Source organism: Chanodichthys erythropterus, chromosome 11 (assembly GCF_024489055.1).
Source record: "Chanodichthys erythropterus isolate Z2021 chromosome 11, ASM2448905v1, whole genome shotgun sequence".
NCBI lineage: Eukaryota > Metazoa > Chordata > Actinopteri > Cypriniformes > Xenocyprididae > Chanodichthys > Chanodichthys erythropterus.
The window spans coordinates 48,176,854-48,193,776 of record NC_090231.1 but is presented as its reverse complement, the minus strand read 5'-3'; the positions used below and the strand labels follow the sequence as shown (position 1 = coordinate 48,193,776).

Below are 16,923 nucleotides of genomic sequence, written 5' to 3'. Positions count from 1 at the left end.
TCTCTCCATCCTCACCCAATCGATCCCTCCATCTCTGACTAAATATGTACGTATTGATTCTCCATCGGTCCCCTGCTTTCTTCTTCCATCCCTCTTTCTTTCTTTCCTTCTCTCTAAAATCTATCAGATTTCATCTCCCCCCCTCAGACCACCCGTATGTGTCTCTCTTTTCCTCTTCATCTGTCATTTCATTGCCCTTCTTTCACTCCTTCCTGTTCTCCATGCCATTTCTTCCCCCCCCCCCCCACCTCTGCATGTGTTTTTCTTCCTTTCTTTTTTTTCTTTTTCTTTTTTTTTTTGTCTCCGTCTCACTCACTCTCTGCATATTAATTGGTGCATTTGAGCTGCGGCGTACAAGACAATCAAAGCGATGGGGGCGGGTGATGATATGACTGTATCAGACACTATACACAATACGCAAACACACACAGACACAGATACACTCGCATGAGCTGACGGTCGGAGGTGTTTGTGAGTTAATATCGAGACCCCTCTCCAAAATCATCCTTACCATATAAACTCCACAAAACACGGCCTCTGATCCAGATGAAAACACCTGCATGCATCCAATAGCAGAAATGATACTGAATCTCACATACAAAGGTTTTTATCTGAGTATAGGCCTAAACCAAAAATAAAAGTAGACAGTTATTTGTTTTAGCACAGGTTAAAAGAGGGTAAATAGCAAACATTGACATTTGATATATTTATATATATCAGAGAGGGAGAGAAATGTATTATTATTATTGATTTTTATTATTAATGTTATTAATGTTTATTATTAATGTTATTATTTCTTGTTAGTAACCTATGTATGTGTGTGTGTGTGTGTGTGTGTGTGTGTAAAGGAATATGGTGGTGACTGATATACAAAGGTTTTCTATTATAAAATAAATAAAATATAAGTTGATGGTTTATTTGTTCATTTATCTCAGGTCAATAGAGGTTAAATCAGCATAGATAGATAGATAGATAGATAGATAGATAGATAGATAGATAGATAGATAGATAGATAGATAGATAGATAGATAGATAGATAGATAGATAGATAGATAGATAGATAGATAGATAGATAGATAGATAGATATTGTTTTACTCTAGAGTCAGTACAACTGGAATACATGGTGACCCACGCGCGCGCACCTGCGCAGCTCCCACGTGGAGCGCGAGTTTCTCCTCCAGCCGCGACACAATCACATTCACAACTGACTTGCAACACAACTACAGAAGCACTTTCTGATGGACAACAATTTTGGGACGAAACGTTCGTACTCTTCATACTTCTAAAGGACGTTTGCGCGTAAATCTGAGCACTACGAGCAGACGCGAGAAACTTGTATACGTGATTTGTAAGCGCGCGGCTTGTCAGTCTATCCCACAAATCTATAGATCGTTTTAAAATGGTGCCTGCGAGATTATAATTACATTTGCAACCTACAGCCTCCGCCTCTCTCTCATTCACTCACTCACTCACGACTGCACAATAAATGGATCTTTGAGAAAAGAGAGAGAGAGAGGGAGAGAGACGTGTGAGGAAAGAGGGAGGAGGAGAAGATAGAAAGGGCAGAAGGGAGGGGGTATCGGCGTATGCTTGTATACAACTACCCCCGATTTCCATTTTTTTTCCCTAACTCGTAATGTATTTAATTCAAGTGAAACGTAATCATGACGTGTGTTGTCATTAATCTCCTCGCCGCCTCTCCCGTAAGTACATTCAGCCTTACTTTCATCACAAAATATCTGATTCATTTCAAATAATTGACCTAATCTGCTCTTTTTGAACGATTTTACTGATACACATTGGTCGCACTATGAATGTGGGTGTTTGTATACAGTTTTAGACGTATAGAGAGCGAATGTTGTCGCCTTAATAAACAACAAATATCCGACGACGACTTTTTTGGGGGGCTGATCCGGGTAATGAAAAGCCATTGATACGGAATAGTCGTCGCGTTTACATCTCGCGTTTCTTCCACATATATACAGCTGGACATATTGATTGGCGTCTCGTGTGCCTCTGTTAGGGCACATCATACGTGTTCTCGCACATACACACTTCGTCACTTTTGTCTCGTGCCGTGTATGTTGCCGGTGTGTGTGTGCGTGTGTGTGCGCGCGCGCGCGTGTCCTGAAAGAGATGCGAGACTCAGGCATGAAAATGCAACTTTCGTTTTTAAGGCCCTTGAATATTTTCAAAGCCTCACTGAAGTGAGGGAAAAGTGCTCTGAACTAAGATGTGTAGATGTTGAACTTTTCTCAACTGTGAAAAGCAGCTGTTCTTTTCTCCGCTACTGCAATATGTAGCGACTCCTTAAGTTTTGTAGGCTACTTCATGAGAAGCTTTAGTTTATTCCTTCTGCTCCACGTCAAAAAGCGCATGTTTGAACTCGCGTAGGATTCATAACTCCATACAGATAGGTCGGACGCTCGAAGGAAAAACTGTTTTTACATATAGCAGTAGTTAGTGCTTCTAACTTTGAGGCAGACCTTTACGTGCACGTTAATACAATAACTCGTATGACAATTCCACGCGCTCTGTATGTCCTAACGTTACCTCACAGATGCGCGCTCGTAATCGCTATTGAAACTGTAGCGCAAAACCTGCAGCTGCAGCCGAAGAAGGTGCTAGTTTTACCAACGGCCCTAAAAACGTAAAGTTTCACATGCTCCTCGATCGTGTTTTGTCATGATAGCGGCGAGATTGGCAGCAGATTTCGAGATGAAACCCCATGATGGCACTTTTCAGCTGCTCCCTGATCGCTTGTCCCTTCCCCTCCCTTTATCTTTTGTTGAAAGAAAATCAGGAAGAAAATGGAGTGCACAACATCACGTCCTAAAAAGCTACATTTCTGCCTCTGTTTGGGAAAACGATGCTGTTGCCTCTGTAAATCGCGATTTTATGCTCAGGATTAATCATGCGCGAATGTCAGTGTTCGCGAGACTACGTGTCATATGCGCATTTGTTTGTGAGCATTTATTTATTTCATTAATGTGGCTTTTTAATTGAGATGGCCGCGAGAGAGAAGGAAGGCGACTGAAAATGGATGCGCGTTACTGACGCACATCACGCGAGGAAATTCCTCTCCACGGACGGGTCATCTGATGTCCTGCAAATGCATCCCGCAGAAGAAACTTTATATAGCTAAATGAAAAGACGAACATTACAAAGGCACCGTTCTTTTAAATCATTTAATTCTGTCACAGATTTGGGGCACTGGCATAAAGGCTATTATAATCTCTGCCCCTGTACGTGCTCGCATGAGGGGTGACGGAATGAGACCAGCCCCCCTGAACTGACGTGACAGTTTGACGGATAAGAGGGCAGAGCAGCACAGAGATGTGGCTGAACAGGGGCGGGTGGAAGAGCAGGGCCGGTAAACAACTTTTACAACCTGCTCATCTTGATGACCTGCACGGACAGTAGATCTGGACGAGCTGTTGCAGTGGCTTTAAAAAAAAAATGATAGTTTGATTGATAGATTTTTGCCATGGCAAATGGTGTCTCAATGCACAAACTTGGCAATGACATCTATACTTTGAACTTGGGACATGGACTTACTCAAGCTGTCATGTTCAAGAAGAATTAAAAAAAAAAAAACATACTTGCACATTGGAGAAAACATGAAAACATCCAGTTCTGATAAATAGCTAATTTTACTTGATCTGTCCATTAAAAAGTGTTTACACTTATGTAACAAAATGTAGTTAAGTTGAAAAACTAATGTGCAAAATTGTACTTTTAGGGGTACAAAAGTTTGTCACTGTAAGGACAACTTTGTACCTTATCTCAACCCCTAAAAGGTGCATTTTGTTGCCTTAGAGTAGTCATATAAGGTAGTACTATGAACTTTCATGGGTAAATGGGGGGTGAACCAAGCTTTACCCACCCTCAAACCATCCTAGGTGTATATGACTTCTTTATGATGAAAACAATCGGAGATATATAGATACATATCGGAGCTTTATAATGGCGGTGAGCGGGATCATCAGTATGAGCAGAAGAAAGTGCCACCATCCATCATAAACATACTCCACACGGCTCCGAGGGGTTAATAAAGGCCTTCTGAAGCAGAGCAATGTGTTTGTGTAAAAAAAAAAAAAAAAAAAATCCATATTCAAGTTAGGAAGTAAAATATCCAGCTTGCGCCAGACCGCCTTCTGTATTCTACATACGAAGAAAGTGTAAAACTCTCGCAGTTCAAAAAGCTTTACACTAACTTACGGAAAAAGCTTAACTGACACGACACCAGTTCCATTTTTTTCTTCTTTTTTTTCGTAATTTGAATATTAACCCCCTGGAGCCCTGTGGAGAGTGTTTATGATGGATGGATGTGGATGGAGGCACTTTCTTCAGCTCATACTCATTGATCCCGCTCCCTGCCATTATAAAGCTCGGATGTGTCAGGATATTTATTAATATAATTCCAATTGTGTTCATCAGAAAGAAGAAAGTCATATACACCTAGGATGGCTTGAGGGTGAGTAAAGCTTAGGCTAATTTTAATTTGAAAGTGAACTAATCCTTTAAAATATATCGTACATTCCACAGTGTAAATTGATTAATAAGCATTGTATATGCCAAGTTCAAATTCAGAAGGGCTCGTTCAGTTCATGCATTTATAGTTCAGTGTTGTCTGTGCTATTTGAGTTCCTCTCTGTGCATAAATGCCTGAAGGTAGACTTTCTACCTCAGCACACTGCCTTTGTGCACTTGTTGCACAGAGCGAACACCTTACAGCTCATTTCATTGGTGGTGGTCAGAGGTGGGCTGTTCATTCAAAAACAAAAGCAAACTGATTCTGAGTGAAAATTATTCATTCTTTAGATCACCCAAGGGATGATTAGACCTGAATCAGAGCTGTTGTCTGTAGTGAAGATTTACACCTGTTATTATCATCCATCTCAGGTGATCCGACAGATTGCCTTTGATTTTGTGATTACTTCACATATACATTAGGCTCTTATTGCATGTTGACAAAATGCAAAAAATCTAAAAGAAATTGTCTCACTGTCAATCCCACATATAGGCAACATTTTAGATGGTTTTGTTGTAGATTTATTTAGCAGACACAATTCTCTAAACTGAATTATCTGTGTCCTTGCCTATAGATGATGCCAGACATGTTCATGAATCTAATGCAAATATGTTTGGGTTTCCTACATGTTTTAATCACTATTGTCCAGGTGCATTAGTGTTTACACTACAAATGCAATGTGGTCACAGACATTTCTAACTACCCTAAATGTGTTTGCAGTGATCAGATCAAACACATTTTGGACACACTTGTTTTTATTGGATCACCAGAGATGGCTGTTCATACCAGGTATAACAACACTAATCTTACTACTTAGTAAAGTTCATTAACAAGAATTCAACAAGAAGTCTTTGTTCTGTAAGCTTGAACTTGAAGGTGAACTTGACCAGTTGAACTGCAGAGTAAACTATGAACTGCAGAGTTGGTGAAGCCTTCAGGTTTGACAGTAGGAAGAATTAGTTGTTGATTTGTTTTCTGAAGCACTTACTGTGGAGTAATTTCAAGTCTGATATCCCTGTTTCATGCTCTGCTAAGGGGATAATGGGCAAGATTGTGATGTTTTGAACTTGCTTATCCTCTCTGCAGCATCTTTGAAACAAAATATAATAAAATAAGGAGAACAGGTGAAGGTTATGATTGACTCAGTGGAATGTTGGAAGTTGACGGGAAAGAGAATTTTGCATATGCTGAAGTCATTTGAAGAAAATCGTCGCTGTGTGTGGGGGCCGTGGCGCTGAGAGAGATAAAGTTCAGGCCAAGGTTAGAAACAGGAAATGAATTTTGTCTGTAGGGGTTTGTTGTATGACTGCAACAATCCACAATCATATACATACTGACCTTAGAAATCCCACTCAGAGATACATGAAAGGTAAAGTGCAGTTCATGCCTCAAAGTTTGCGTACACACATGCATCACATACTGAGCAATCGGTTCTCTCTCTCAGCCTCTCTCACAATTTGAAGATCTCTTTTTCCCTCATCTAATATCAAAGAACAGGCTGCGATAAAGCCATTCATATTATATTTTCAAGGCCACAAGTCTAAAGTCTTTCAGTAGTATGAATGATCTCTTCTTAGCCTTTAGATGCATTACATGGCTACACTGTTGGAGTCCCAGTGTGTATTCACACCAAAGGCAGGAGACGTTATTTCAGGTGCTCAAGGCTACAGAATACAAACGACAGTGAGAAAAAAATGTTTTATCAAAAATAACTCAAGTGCTTGTTCAGGCATATAGAAAATTTATAAAAGGTTTTTTCAGAGTGTGTTGTGTAAATACGTCATGGTTCTTGGAAATGCGAATGTATTTTGAGTACTGGTACTTTAGCAAACATTCATTGAAACCAATTAGTGATACTTAGATAATGGAAGAATCAGTTGATCTCAATCAAAATCTTAGTTTTTTTTTTTTTTTTTTTTTTTTTTGACACCAGTCATTTTTTTACAGGATGCATTTGTTATCTCTAATGTTTGACTTGAGTGTTGACTTTCAACATTTCTAATTAGCAAAAGTCTAATAAAAACATGGATAAAAACATGTTTAATAGCAGCTACAGTTATTTCACATGACTATGGTATGTCCTAATTCTTGTTTATAATATATTCATTCCATTACATACAAAGCAGATAGTTTTACAGCCTATTTTTGACTAGATGTGCCCCATGAAGGAATAAAATGTGCATGCAATTGTGTGTGCTTGTACAGGGAGTGTAGCATGTGGCCATTCAGACAAAGGTGTTTAGCATGCATGAATCATCTAGTGACTAGGTGCCATATTGAGTGTGTGTGTGTGTGTGTGTGTGTGTGCATGCATTATTTGCACATGCTGCTTTATCGCTCTCCTGCCTTCATCTCTCCCCTCCCCCCTCTGTCTAGCACCTTATCACTCTCTCCATCTATCCAAATTTAGAGAAGCTTTATTGGCGTGACAGGGTTGGTCAGACACGAACGTGTCTGTCAAGGCGGAACAGTGAATTGCCATGACGATATTCATATGATAATAATGCCAGCAGACCAAACAGACGGCAAGATCCTCCATTGCAGAGCAGAACACTCTGTCCCATTTCTCGACAGATTTACTCATCAAATATGCTCATTCAGAACGTATTTGTGTTCTTCATTTATGTTTTTTCTTCACTAACACAACACCCCCCCCCCCCATTCTTCTTTTTCTCGCCTGTCTGTCTCTCTCCTCTCTTTTCTCTTCGCCATGTTGGCAGGCCCCAATCTACCAGCTGATATCAGCATTCCCTGGCACAGTGCCAACTGGCACCGCTGCAGAGAGACAGAGAGAGAGGGAGAGAGAATGATAGAAAGAAAGAAAATCAGTGAAGAACAGAGGGAGGAGGGAATGAGGGTGAAAAGAGAAAAAAAGTGCAAAGGGTGGAATCACAATCTATGGAAGTGAAAAGAGAATAAAGTATTAAATAAAGAAAAAAGAAGCACAATGATGGTGAGATTAAGAAAGAAAGAAAGAAAGAAAGAAAGAAAGAAAGAAAGAAAGAAAGAAAGAAAGAAAGAAAGAAAGAAAGAAAGAAAGAAAGGGCAGTATGATTGATATAGTGTGATATCCTTGTGAGTCACGGCTGAACTAAAATGTCAACTGGCTCTGTTAGCCACGGTTTCGTCCAAGTCTTGTGTCACAGATACACTTGCACACACACACACCTACACACACACACAAATACACAAACAAACACTTGATTGTGTACATAAATCCAAACTCAGACACAGACATACAGTTCAGTCTGTTCACAGAGGTAAATACTGAAAAAAACACAGACCCACACAAACGCACGCATAGTGACACATATCCAGGCATACAGACGCCCTCACAGATGTTTAGCAGATTGTCTTGCTGTAATCATCAATGAAATTCATTTTATCTTATTTATGAATAAAGCAGGTGTTTTTTTGTTTTTTTTTTATTGTGTCTAGGCCTGTCCACTCCAGACTTATGCAATGCATGCATGTGTACCTTTATAAGATTGTTTACTTTGATCAATACATTGTGTGTTAGTGTGTGTGTGTGTGTGTGTGTGTGTGTGTGTGTGTGTGTTTATATGAGTAGCATAGGGAGTGGAGAGTTTAAGAGAGGTTGAATCTATGTCTCTGTATTTTAAAGTGTATGTATTTTTTGTTTTGATTTAAGCAGCTACTGTAAGTGTATGTGCAGGAAGGGTGTGTGGGGAAGTCCAAACATCTCGCGCCCATCCTGTTTGGGACAGTCCATGTCCCGTTCTGCCCTTAGACCCATACACAGGAACAAATGTGTGTAAACTCATTTTTTATTCTGTGCTGTACTTGACAGGGGACTGTTGGAGGTGGTCAGGCAAATTGCCACCATCAGAAAACACCCTCTTTAATCCAAGGAAGTGAAGCATGGCATAGACACATTAACAGTAAGTGATCTATCTATCTATCTATCTATCTATCTATCTATCTATCTATCTATCTATCTATCTATCTATCTATCTATCTATCTATCTATCTATCTAACCACTATTGTTCCTCTTTTCTCACTCAGATTATGGATTCCCCACCAGAGTGTATGCTGGCTCTTTCCTGTGAGCCCCCACTGTCTCCTCCCTCCATGCCATCCCTGGACCACAGTCCCCAATTCCTACCCCAGAGTCCTCAATCTACCCCTTCTAGCCCGCAAACTGAACTCTATGCACCGGTCTCACCCTGCCCCCTTCCTGAAGCCAGCTTCCAAGATGAGGAGGAGGATGATGAGTTGTTAACACCCTCATCACCCACCCCAGCTGTGGCACTGTTTCCTGGTGAATTGGAACTCGGCAGTCCCTCATCAGAGAGCAGCCCCCCAGCCACAACATTAACACCTTTTTCTGGTTTTGGAGCTCTGGAGCAGGCAATCTCTTCTGGTCAAAGTACCACCTACAATGATGAGTTGGATCTTCAGCTTTTCAACAATGAGGGCATGGCTGTCCCTGGAGGGATCAGCTCTGGGCCTGGCCTAAGGTTCCCCTGCCATGTGTGTGGAAAGAGGTTCCGCTTCCAGAGTATTCTGTCTCTGCATGCTCGAGCACACAGTTTGGACAGGGAACGTCGGGCTTCTGCTCCCTACCGGACCACACATGTCAAACTGCAGCAGAATCACGCAAGCAACAGTGTAATCCAGAATCCATTATCTGGGTCATTACAAAAAAGTATGAATGAAGACATGGTTCCAGAGGAACCTCTTCAAACTGCCAACAGCCCTCAGTTCCTCTTTGAAGGAACCACAGCCCTGACTCCACCTTTAACAGAGGAAGCACCCATCTCAACCTCCTTCTCTCCACTTGGCCAGGCCCACTTGGAAGACAGTGCCCCCCCTACAGCTGCTCCTGCCTTCCGGTGTCATGCTTGTAAGGGTAAGTTCCGAACAGCTTCAGAGCTGGCACGTCATGTACGGATCCTCCACAACCCCTACAAATGTACAATGTGTCCCTTCTCAGCCAGCCAGGAGGAAAGACTGGCTGCCCATTTGCAGGAGAGCCACACACCTGCAGATCCTGCTGCTGAAACGGTTTTCCCTTCTCACCCTATAACAGCACCACCAGAAACTCCTCCCCCACAAATGTCTGTTGTTCCAGCTTTCCGATGTGAGACATGCGGGCAGCGTTTTACACAGTCCTGGTTTTTGAAGGGGCACATGCGGAAGCACAAGGACTCATTGGATCACAAGTGCCAGGTGTGTGGCCGTGGCTTCAAGGAACCCTGGTTTCTTAAGAACCATATGAAGGTGCATCTTAACAAGCTGGGCCTCAAGACTGGATTGGGAAATCTGGGTCCAGCTGGAACTGATCAATCCAAAGGTCCTGCAAGCACACAAGTGCTGGGGGCTCTGTATTCTAACTTGCTCCTTGCTCGCAGTATGGCCGGGGGTGGTGGATCAGGAAATCGCACAGAGAGGTCAGATGCCAGTGCAGGCTCAAGCAAATCCTCTATATTGGGCTATCTTGGATTACCCAAAGACAACAGCAATGGAAGTTGCATGGAGCGCCTTCAGGCAGTGGCACAGGTTGCAGAAATGGGTAACGGAGGAGGAGGGCGGGGAAGTGAGTCAGCAGACGGAGCAGACCAGGCAGCCATGTGGCAGCTGGTTGCTCGTAGTCTGGTGGCAGCACAGCACAACCAACAGCAGCAGAGATCCCATTCACACCATCAGTTTCCTTCCTCACGAGGCACCGTCGCTGGGGAAGCCAAGCAGATGAGGGCCTACCTGGGTGGGTTGGGTTCTAGAGAGGAACTGGAGGGATCTAGCGCACCATGGGAGTGTCCAGATTGTGGCAAGATGTTCAGAAGCCTTCAGCAGGTGGTTGCCCACGCCCGTGTCCATGTCCAGAAACCACAGAAAGGTGGACAAAGTGCCCAAGGGGGCATGTCCAGGGAAGAGAACATAATAAACAGAGTCAGTGAAGCTCAAGCAACAGGTGGAGTAGAAGGAGGGCAAAGAACAAGTGACAATGAAGTTAGACAGGAGAGAAAGCAACTCCCATCAGGAGTCGGGTCAGCTGGGAGCTTCCATTCTGTCATATCACATCTTTCTGGTAAGGATCAACCAGCATAATCAAAAACAGCTGACTTTATCATGATAATATTCCTTATCTACTTCAGTCCTTCATAGGCTATGACACAGCAGGACATTGATTGAATTTTATTATTATTATTATTATTATTACTTTAAACATTTCACTGCTATTAGTTTTGTAACATTTCCTTCCTGTGTTTTAGGCAGGATTGTTCTCAAAAACAGTTTAAATTCAGATTATATTTTAAAGCTGTTGCTTTTATTCATTATACATTATCTTATCTCAAGGTCAGAATGGTTTGAGGGGATCATCCTCTTCCACTTCATCTCCAAGGGAGCGTGTTCGGGGAACAGGGATGAAGGATTGCCCCTACTGTGGTAAAGCCTTCCGGTCTTCCCATCACCTTAAAGTGCACCTTCGCGTACACACAGGTAAGGCCAAGATGTTTACTAGATCTGCGATTCCCAATCCATGGCATGTGTACCCCAGGATATATATATACAAATATAATATAATATATATATATATATATATATATATATATATATATATATATATATATATATATATATATATATATATACAAAACAAAACCTATAAAACCATAATTATGACTTAAAATATTAGATTGAATATTCATCTACAGTAACTTTATTTATTTAGTGATCCTACTGTATAACAATGATAATCAAAAGCTACTTAATCATAATTAATCTTGGTTTTTAGATTGGCATGTTGTGTGGATGACACTTGAAGCTTGTAACACTTGACACTTGTAACTTTCCTGATTTAGCTTGATTGAAATCATTTGCTGTCTAACAGATTCTTCCACAAAATGTCCTCTACCAAAAAAAAAAAAAAAAAAGAGAGAAAAGAAAAAAAATGATGTTCACACGGTTGATGAGAGATGGAATGTCCTAATTTAACAGTAATGCACTTGGGACTACACCTGATGTTACATATGAAGATAAACACTGCCATCTACCTGTTACTGTGTGTAACTGCATATAGTTGTTTTACAGAAGCAATTATTTACCTAATCACTATGGCCTCCCTAAGCATTGTTATTCTTTGCCAAATTGTTTTATTAAAACATTTTAGTTTTCAGTCTACTTAACAAGAGTAATTTATTCCTTGTTTTAGGTGAGAGACCATACAAATGCCCCCACTGTGATTATGCTGGCACCCAGTCTGGCTCTCTCAAGTACCACCTTCAACGTCATCATCGTGAGCAAAGGAACGCTATGGCAACCTCCCCCAATTCCCCATCACCTAGCCTCCCCTCTCTGACTGGATCTCCCCGTGAAGGGGCAAAAAAGCGCAGAATCCCCTCCCAGTCTTCTTTTGGGAGGGTTCCTGGAGAGGCTTCTTCTTTAAGGCACAGTCAATCATGGGGTGCAGGCCCATCAGAACAGAAGGAGGGATCTTCTGCATCTATACATCAAAGAGAGGGAGACCTGGAGAGTCACTATCGCAGTCTGTCAGGGATGATGGGTACACTCTTCCCCGGTGGTCTAGAAACAAATTGGATTGGGGAGGTACCACCTCCGAAAATGCCAAAAGTGTCTAGACGTAAACCCCTTACTACAAGCCGCATGGTTTCAGTAAATGGCTATCAGGGCGGGACGACATCCCAGGAAGGAGGCTTTGAACCACTGGACCTCTCCCGCCGCCCTTTACAAGATGAAGGGGGAGTGAGTAGTTCTGGAGGTGAACCATCAGGTGGCTCTAAAGGAGGGAATGACATCCTCAATCAATGCGTGTTCTGTCCCTTCCGAACCTCTTCTGCTGAGCTGATGGCCATGCACCTTCAGGTTAATCACACCAGCAAGTCTCGTCGTAAGAGGGGCGTCCCCATCAGTTCCACCAATCATTCTCCAAGACTAACTTTGGCCGAGCCAGACCGTGATCCCCTGGCTCTGTGGAAGTTCTTTGGTGTAGAGGATGGAGTAACATCTCCTGAGGACTGGGTTTCATCCAAGTCAAAAGTTGAGAATGGAGTCAGCCCAGACAACAGGGAAACAGAGGACAGCTTTGAATTGGTCCCTGGACCTGCAGGAAGCTTTGGTGCCACAGAAAAGAAACGTAAAATGAGAGAGGACCTGGATGAGGAAGACGAGGTGGTCAATGAGGAAGAGAATGAGCTGGAAGCAAATGGCAGCTTTGTAAATGTACCCCAGAATCAGAGTAGAAGGGCTCAGTCTGATTCATCAGACCTCACGGCTGAGGATCTACCCAAGGAGGAGGAAAGTGTCTTGGGGAAATAACATCTAAAGAGAGCCCTGGAGAAAAGATAGGGGCAGGGGAGAAATATTTGGGAAATAGATGTCCAGGGTCCCTCGTACCCTTCAAACCAAGGGCAGACCATTCGCTATGCTAACATACTCTACAGTATGTAATCTGTTAACTGATAACCCGCAAATGTATTTAAATCAAGCATTTCTTAATATATCTTCCTAGCCCCCCTTGGTTAGTGATAAATTACCTCTACACACACACAAAGACTCTCAATCACACAGAGATATCCAGTATTGTATGCTAGTCTAAGCCTGCCTGTCTCGGGGCCTTCTTGAACACTGTTCTCTTGTTCCTGTCTTCTTGTCAGTGAACACAATTGCCAAGTTGCATTTCATTTACAATTTCCTTGCTCCTATGAATCTTGCTCTCATCTTAACAAGGACTTGGAATGTCAATCTGGGGAGCCGAAAAAGCAAAAAAGAAACACTGTTCTTAATCACTACAATATACAGTATTAATGCTGAGAGAGACGCTAACCGAATACTGAACGGACATCCTACTTCCACATGAACTTAATCTGACAGCACGTCTTCAGTAAACCAAAGGAGTGAGCACACTTCTTACAATGCACCTGCCAGACTCTGAACAGAATGCTGTGATAACTGAATGGTACTTGTGAATCACCTCTAACAGAACAGGACAGAGTAAAGATTATATTACCAGATATCCACACTGCCAGTCTGCTCCGACGGGTCTTCTTCAGATATTATATGAAAAAGAGATTCTGTCTCTTCTATATGCTATTTCTCTCAGTGCCTGTTGATGTAAAAGGTTTTAAGCAGATCCAGCAACACAGGAATATAGTTACAGTGAATATATACAGTATATATGCGTAGTTGTGCTAGAGCATAGAGTTCTGTGACAATATGGTGGCAGTTTGTGAGATTATGTCTGCTTTGAATGAAACAATGAATGAACCCAGATCATCACATGTGGGAACAGCCGGCCATTTGACTAGGGCCCTATGGAAGTGTTTACATTACAGATACCACCAGGATTTCTGTGTGGAATCCGGACCACCGTTACTATTGAAAGTTCAAATTTCAGGGTTTGAAACAAATCACAATCTAGTAAATGGAGACTCAGCAATATATCTTTCATATTCCTGAATTGTCTCTGATTCTCAAACCATCCAGGAGAGGGTGGAAAGTGGGTCTCTACTAAAACATTCAGTATGCCGTTTTTTGTTTTGTTTTTTAGATGTGAGTAGACTTTTTTTTTTAAATATCAAAAATGAAAAAAAAAAGAAAACACAGACACACACTAACAAATTCAGACATCCCAGTAGAACATATGTAGCTTTTGTAAAAATAAGAGGTCAAAAAGAGGAAAAAAATGTTGTTTTCCTTTAAAGAAGTGTTAATGGAAACGGAAATGGAGAATAGTAATAAGTATTATATAATATAATAATTATGAAAGAAGACTGCTTCAGAATGTCTTTAGAGCACTGTGCAAAGTCCCCCCTCGCTTTAGTTTTGCCTTTAAATGCAGATCAAACTTGATCTTTTCCCCAAAACCCCCTTTTTTTTATAATGCTGCAGATTCAATTCATGTCCCCTTAAACAATGTGTTTATATATTCATCAATCAACAAATCAATCATTCGGACACACAATCAATGTTAAAAGCTTGCCTGATGATCTTGAAAATTCAGCGATTGATAATATATTTATTAGTTGATGCTGAGATCATGTCCAAGACATGTCTCAGTATCAGCATTGTCAGTCTGACTGATCTGCTTGCCAAATTTGATTTCATGTAATTGTGTTGCATTTTTGATGTGGAATTAGCACATCATACAAACGATGATCTACTTTCCTCATCCAGCTCTGTGAAATAATTTCCATCAGGTCATCTCATTGTTATTGTTAGACACTAAGTAGGCGGTACTTTTGTCCAGTGATTGACAGAGGCTGGCCTTAAAACGTCATTATCGTGTCCTTGTTTTGTGTGTAGATTATCTTATGCGTTTGATAGCCCCTGATGTGGTGTTCCTTTGAGATAACAGTCAAGCCACTGTGCCTTCTGTCCAGAGCACTTCCTCAAGTATTTTGTAAGCTCACCAAAAGCACTTAGCCCCTACTGTTTCACTTTGTATTTTTTGGTAAACTGTGTTCTGTACTTCTCCATATCTGATCCTCTGTTTTGTTGAGATGTCAGATGTGGGGGTCATTTCAGTTTCATAATAATGAGTGTCATTCTGTCATCCATGCTTGCTGTTGCATTCTCCTGCTTCCCATTAGCGTATGCACCACTGAAAGCTTACGTACTATCTAGCTCCGAGGCCTTTTAAGAAGTTACTTTAATTTCTATGATGTTACTTTGATGCCGATGAGATAAAATCAAGCTCTTCTGCTCATAATTATTATCATTGTTCTTTTTGTTTTATGGAAGAAAAAAAAACTAAGCAAACAAACAAAAAACATGAACAAAATGTGTCTCTTGAATGTTGTACAGATAGAAATAGAGATGTTGTGTTTCTAACGAGAGATCAAACCATCAAACCTGCTCTCCATCGCTCCCTGTGCAGCCAGCGATGGTGTGGCTCTTAGGATGGCCTAACTGTGTACAGGGATCAGGGCAATAGTTTTGTTTTGTGTGTTTATGTGTGTGTGTGACCATGTGCATTGATGTCTTAAAAATTAATATTTTGTGAAGATATACTGACACTGTGAAATAAGCATAAAAGTATTCCCAAACAGTGACGTGCTGCTCAAAAATTCACTAAGTTCGACATGCACTTTTTTTTGTTGTTCCACCAGAAGTGTGTGAATTCATAAATATTATCCAGTAAAAGAGGAGAGGTGGAGAGAAGGTCTGGGTTTGATCTTTTTTTTAGTAGCCGACTGCTGTTGGTGGCAGAGGAATCTGATCTAACATAGTAGTGACTAATATGAAATTGTGGATTGAGAAAAAAAAAGAAAAAAAAAAAGTAGAGAAGAATCAATAAAATACAAAAAAACATGTTTCGTTTGCCATATGGTGTTTCACATTACATTTCCTGCTATTTTGAATTCTTTGGTGCATTTTAATAAAGCATGTACTTGGGGTAAATGATCATCAACTTGATATAAAAATAAAATTATACTCATTAATTTTACATGCAGTTACTTTAAGGTTGATAATGTGAGAAGCATAACTTTCGAAACTTTTACTGCACAAATTTAAAATCATTTATGTACTTGGGTAGAAGAAAAAAGAATAGTGCAGGATTGTTTGTGAACATCTGCACTTCAGTAAAATAATATACTTTAACTTTTATGTTCACAGGATCATGTTAAACCTAAACAAACCAAGATAATTGCATTTATAATGCACCTACATAAGTTATGGATACATGCTCTGGAAAATTCACCAGGAATCTTCAGCTGTAATCATGTCAATGCAAGTCCTAATTTCTCTTCTAATTGCAATGAAGTGAAACAACAGCAATATTTGTTTATAGTACCTTAAAGGGTTAGTTCACCCAAAAATGAAAATTCTGTCATTTATTACTTACTCTCATGCCGTTCCACACCCGTAAGACCTTCGTTAATCTTCGGAACACAAATTAAGATATTTTAGTTGAAATCCGATGGCTCAGCGAGGCCTTCATAGGGAGCGATGACATTTCCTCTCTCAAGATCCATAAATGTACTAAAAACATATTTAAATCAGTTCATGTGAGTACAGTGGCTCAATATTAATATTATAAAGCGCCGAGAATATTTTTGGAGTGCCAAAAAAAACCAAAATAATGACTTATTTAGTAATGGCCGATTTCAAAACACAATGAATCAGTGTATCGAATCTGCTGTTCAGAGCACCAAAGTCACGTGATTTCAGCCGTTGGCAGTTTGACATGCGATCTGAATCGATGATTTGACACGCTGATTCATTTATGCTCCGATGCTTCATGAAGCAGTGTTTTGAAATCGGCCATAACTAAATAAGTCGTTATTTTGTTTTTTTTGGCTCACCAAAAATATTCTTGTTGCTTTATATTATTAATATCGAACCACTGTACTCACATTAACTGATTTAAATATGTTTTTAGTACCTTTATGGATCTTGAGA

General features: G+C 40.7%; 1 protein-coding gene across 1 annotated transcript; it reads left to right on the top strand.

The window, feature by feature from the left end:
- The first annotated feature begins 1,574 nt into the window (after positions 1-1,574).
- znf219 (zinc finger protein 219) lies at positions 1,575-15,909 on the top strand. Its single transcript, XM_067401267.1, has 5 exons — positions 1,575-1,704; positions 8,347-8,437; positions 8,563-10,588; positions 10,858-11,001; positions 11,714-15,909. Exons 3-5 carry the CDS (start codon positions 8,566-8,568, stop codon positions 12,835-12,837), a joined length of 3,291 nt encoding a protein of 1,096 aa, XP_067257368.1. The 5' UTR covers positions 1,575-1,704; positions 8,347-8,437; positions 8,563-8,565; the 3' UTR covers positions 12,838-15,909.
- Positions 15,910-16,923: the final 1,014 nt, after the last annotated feature.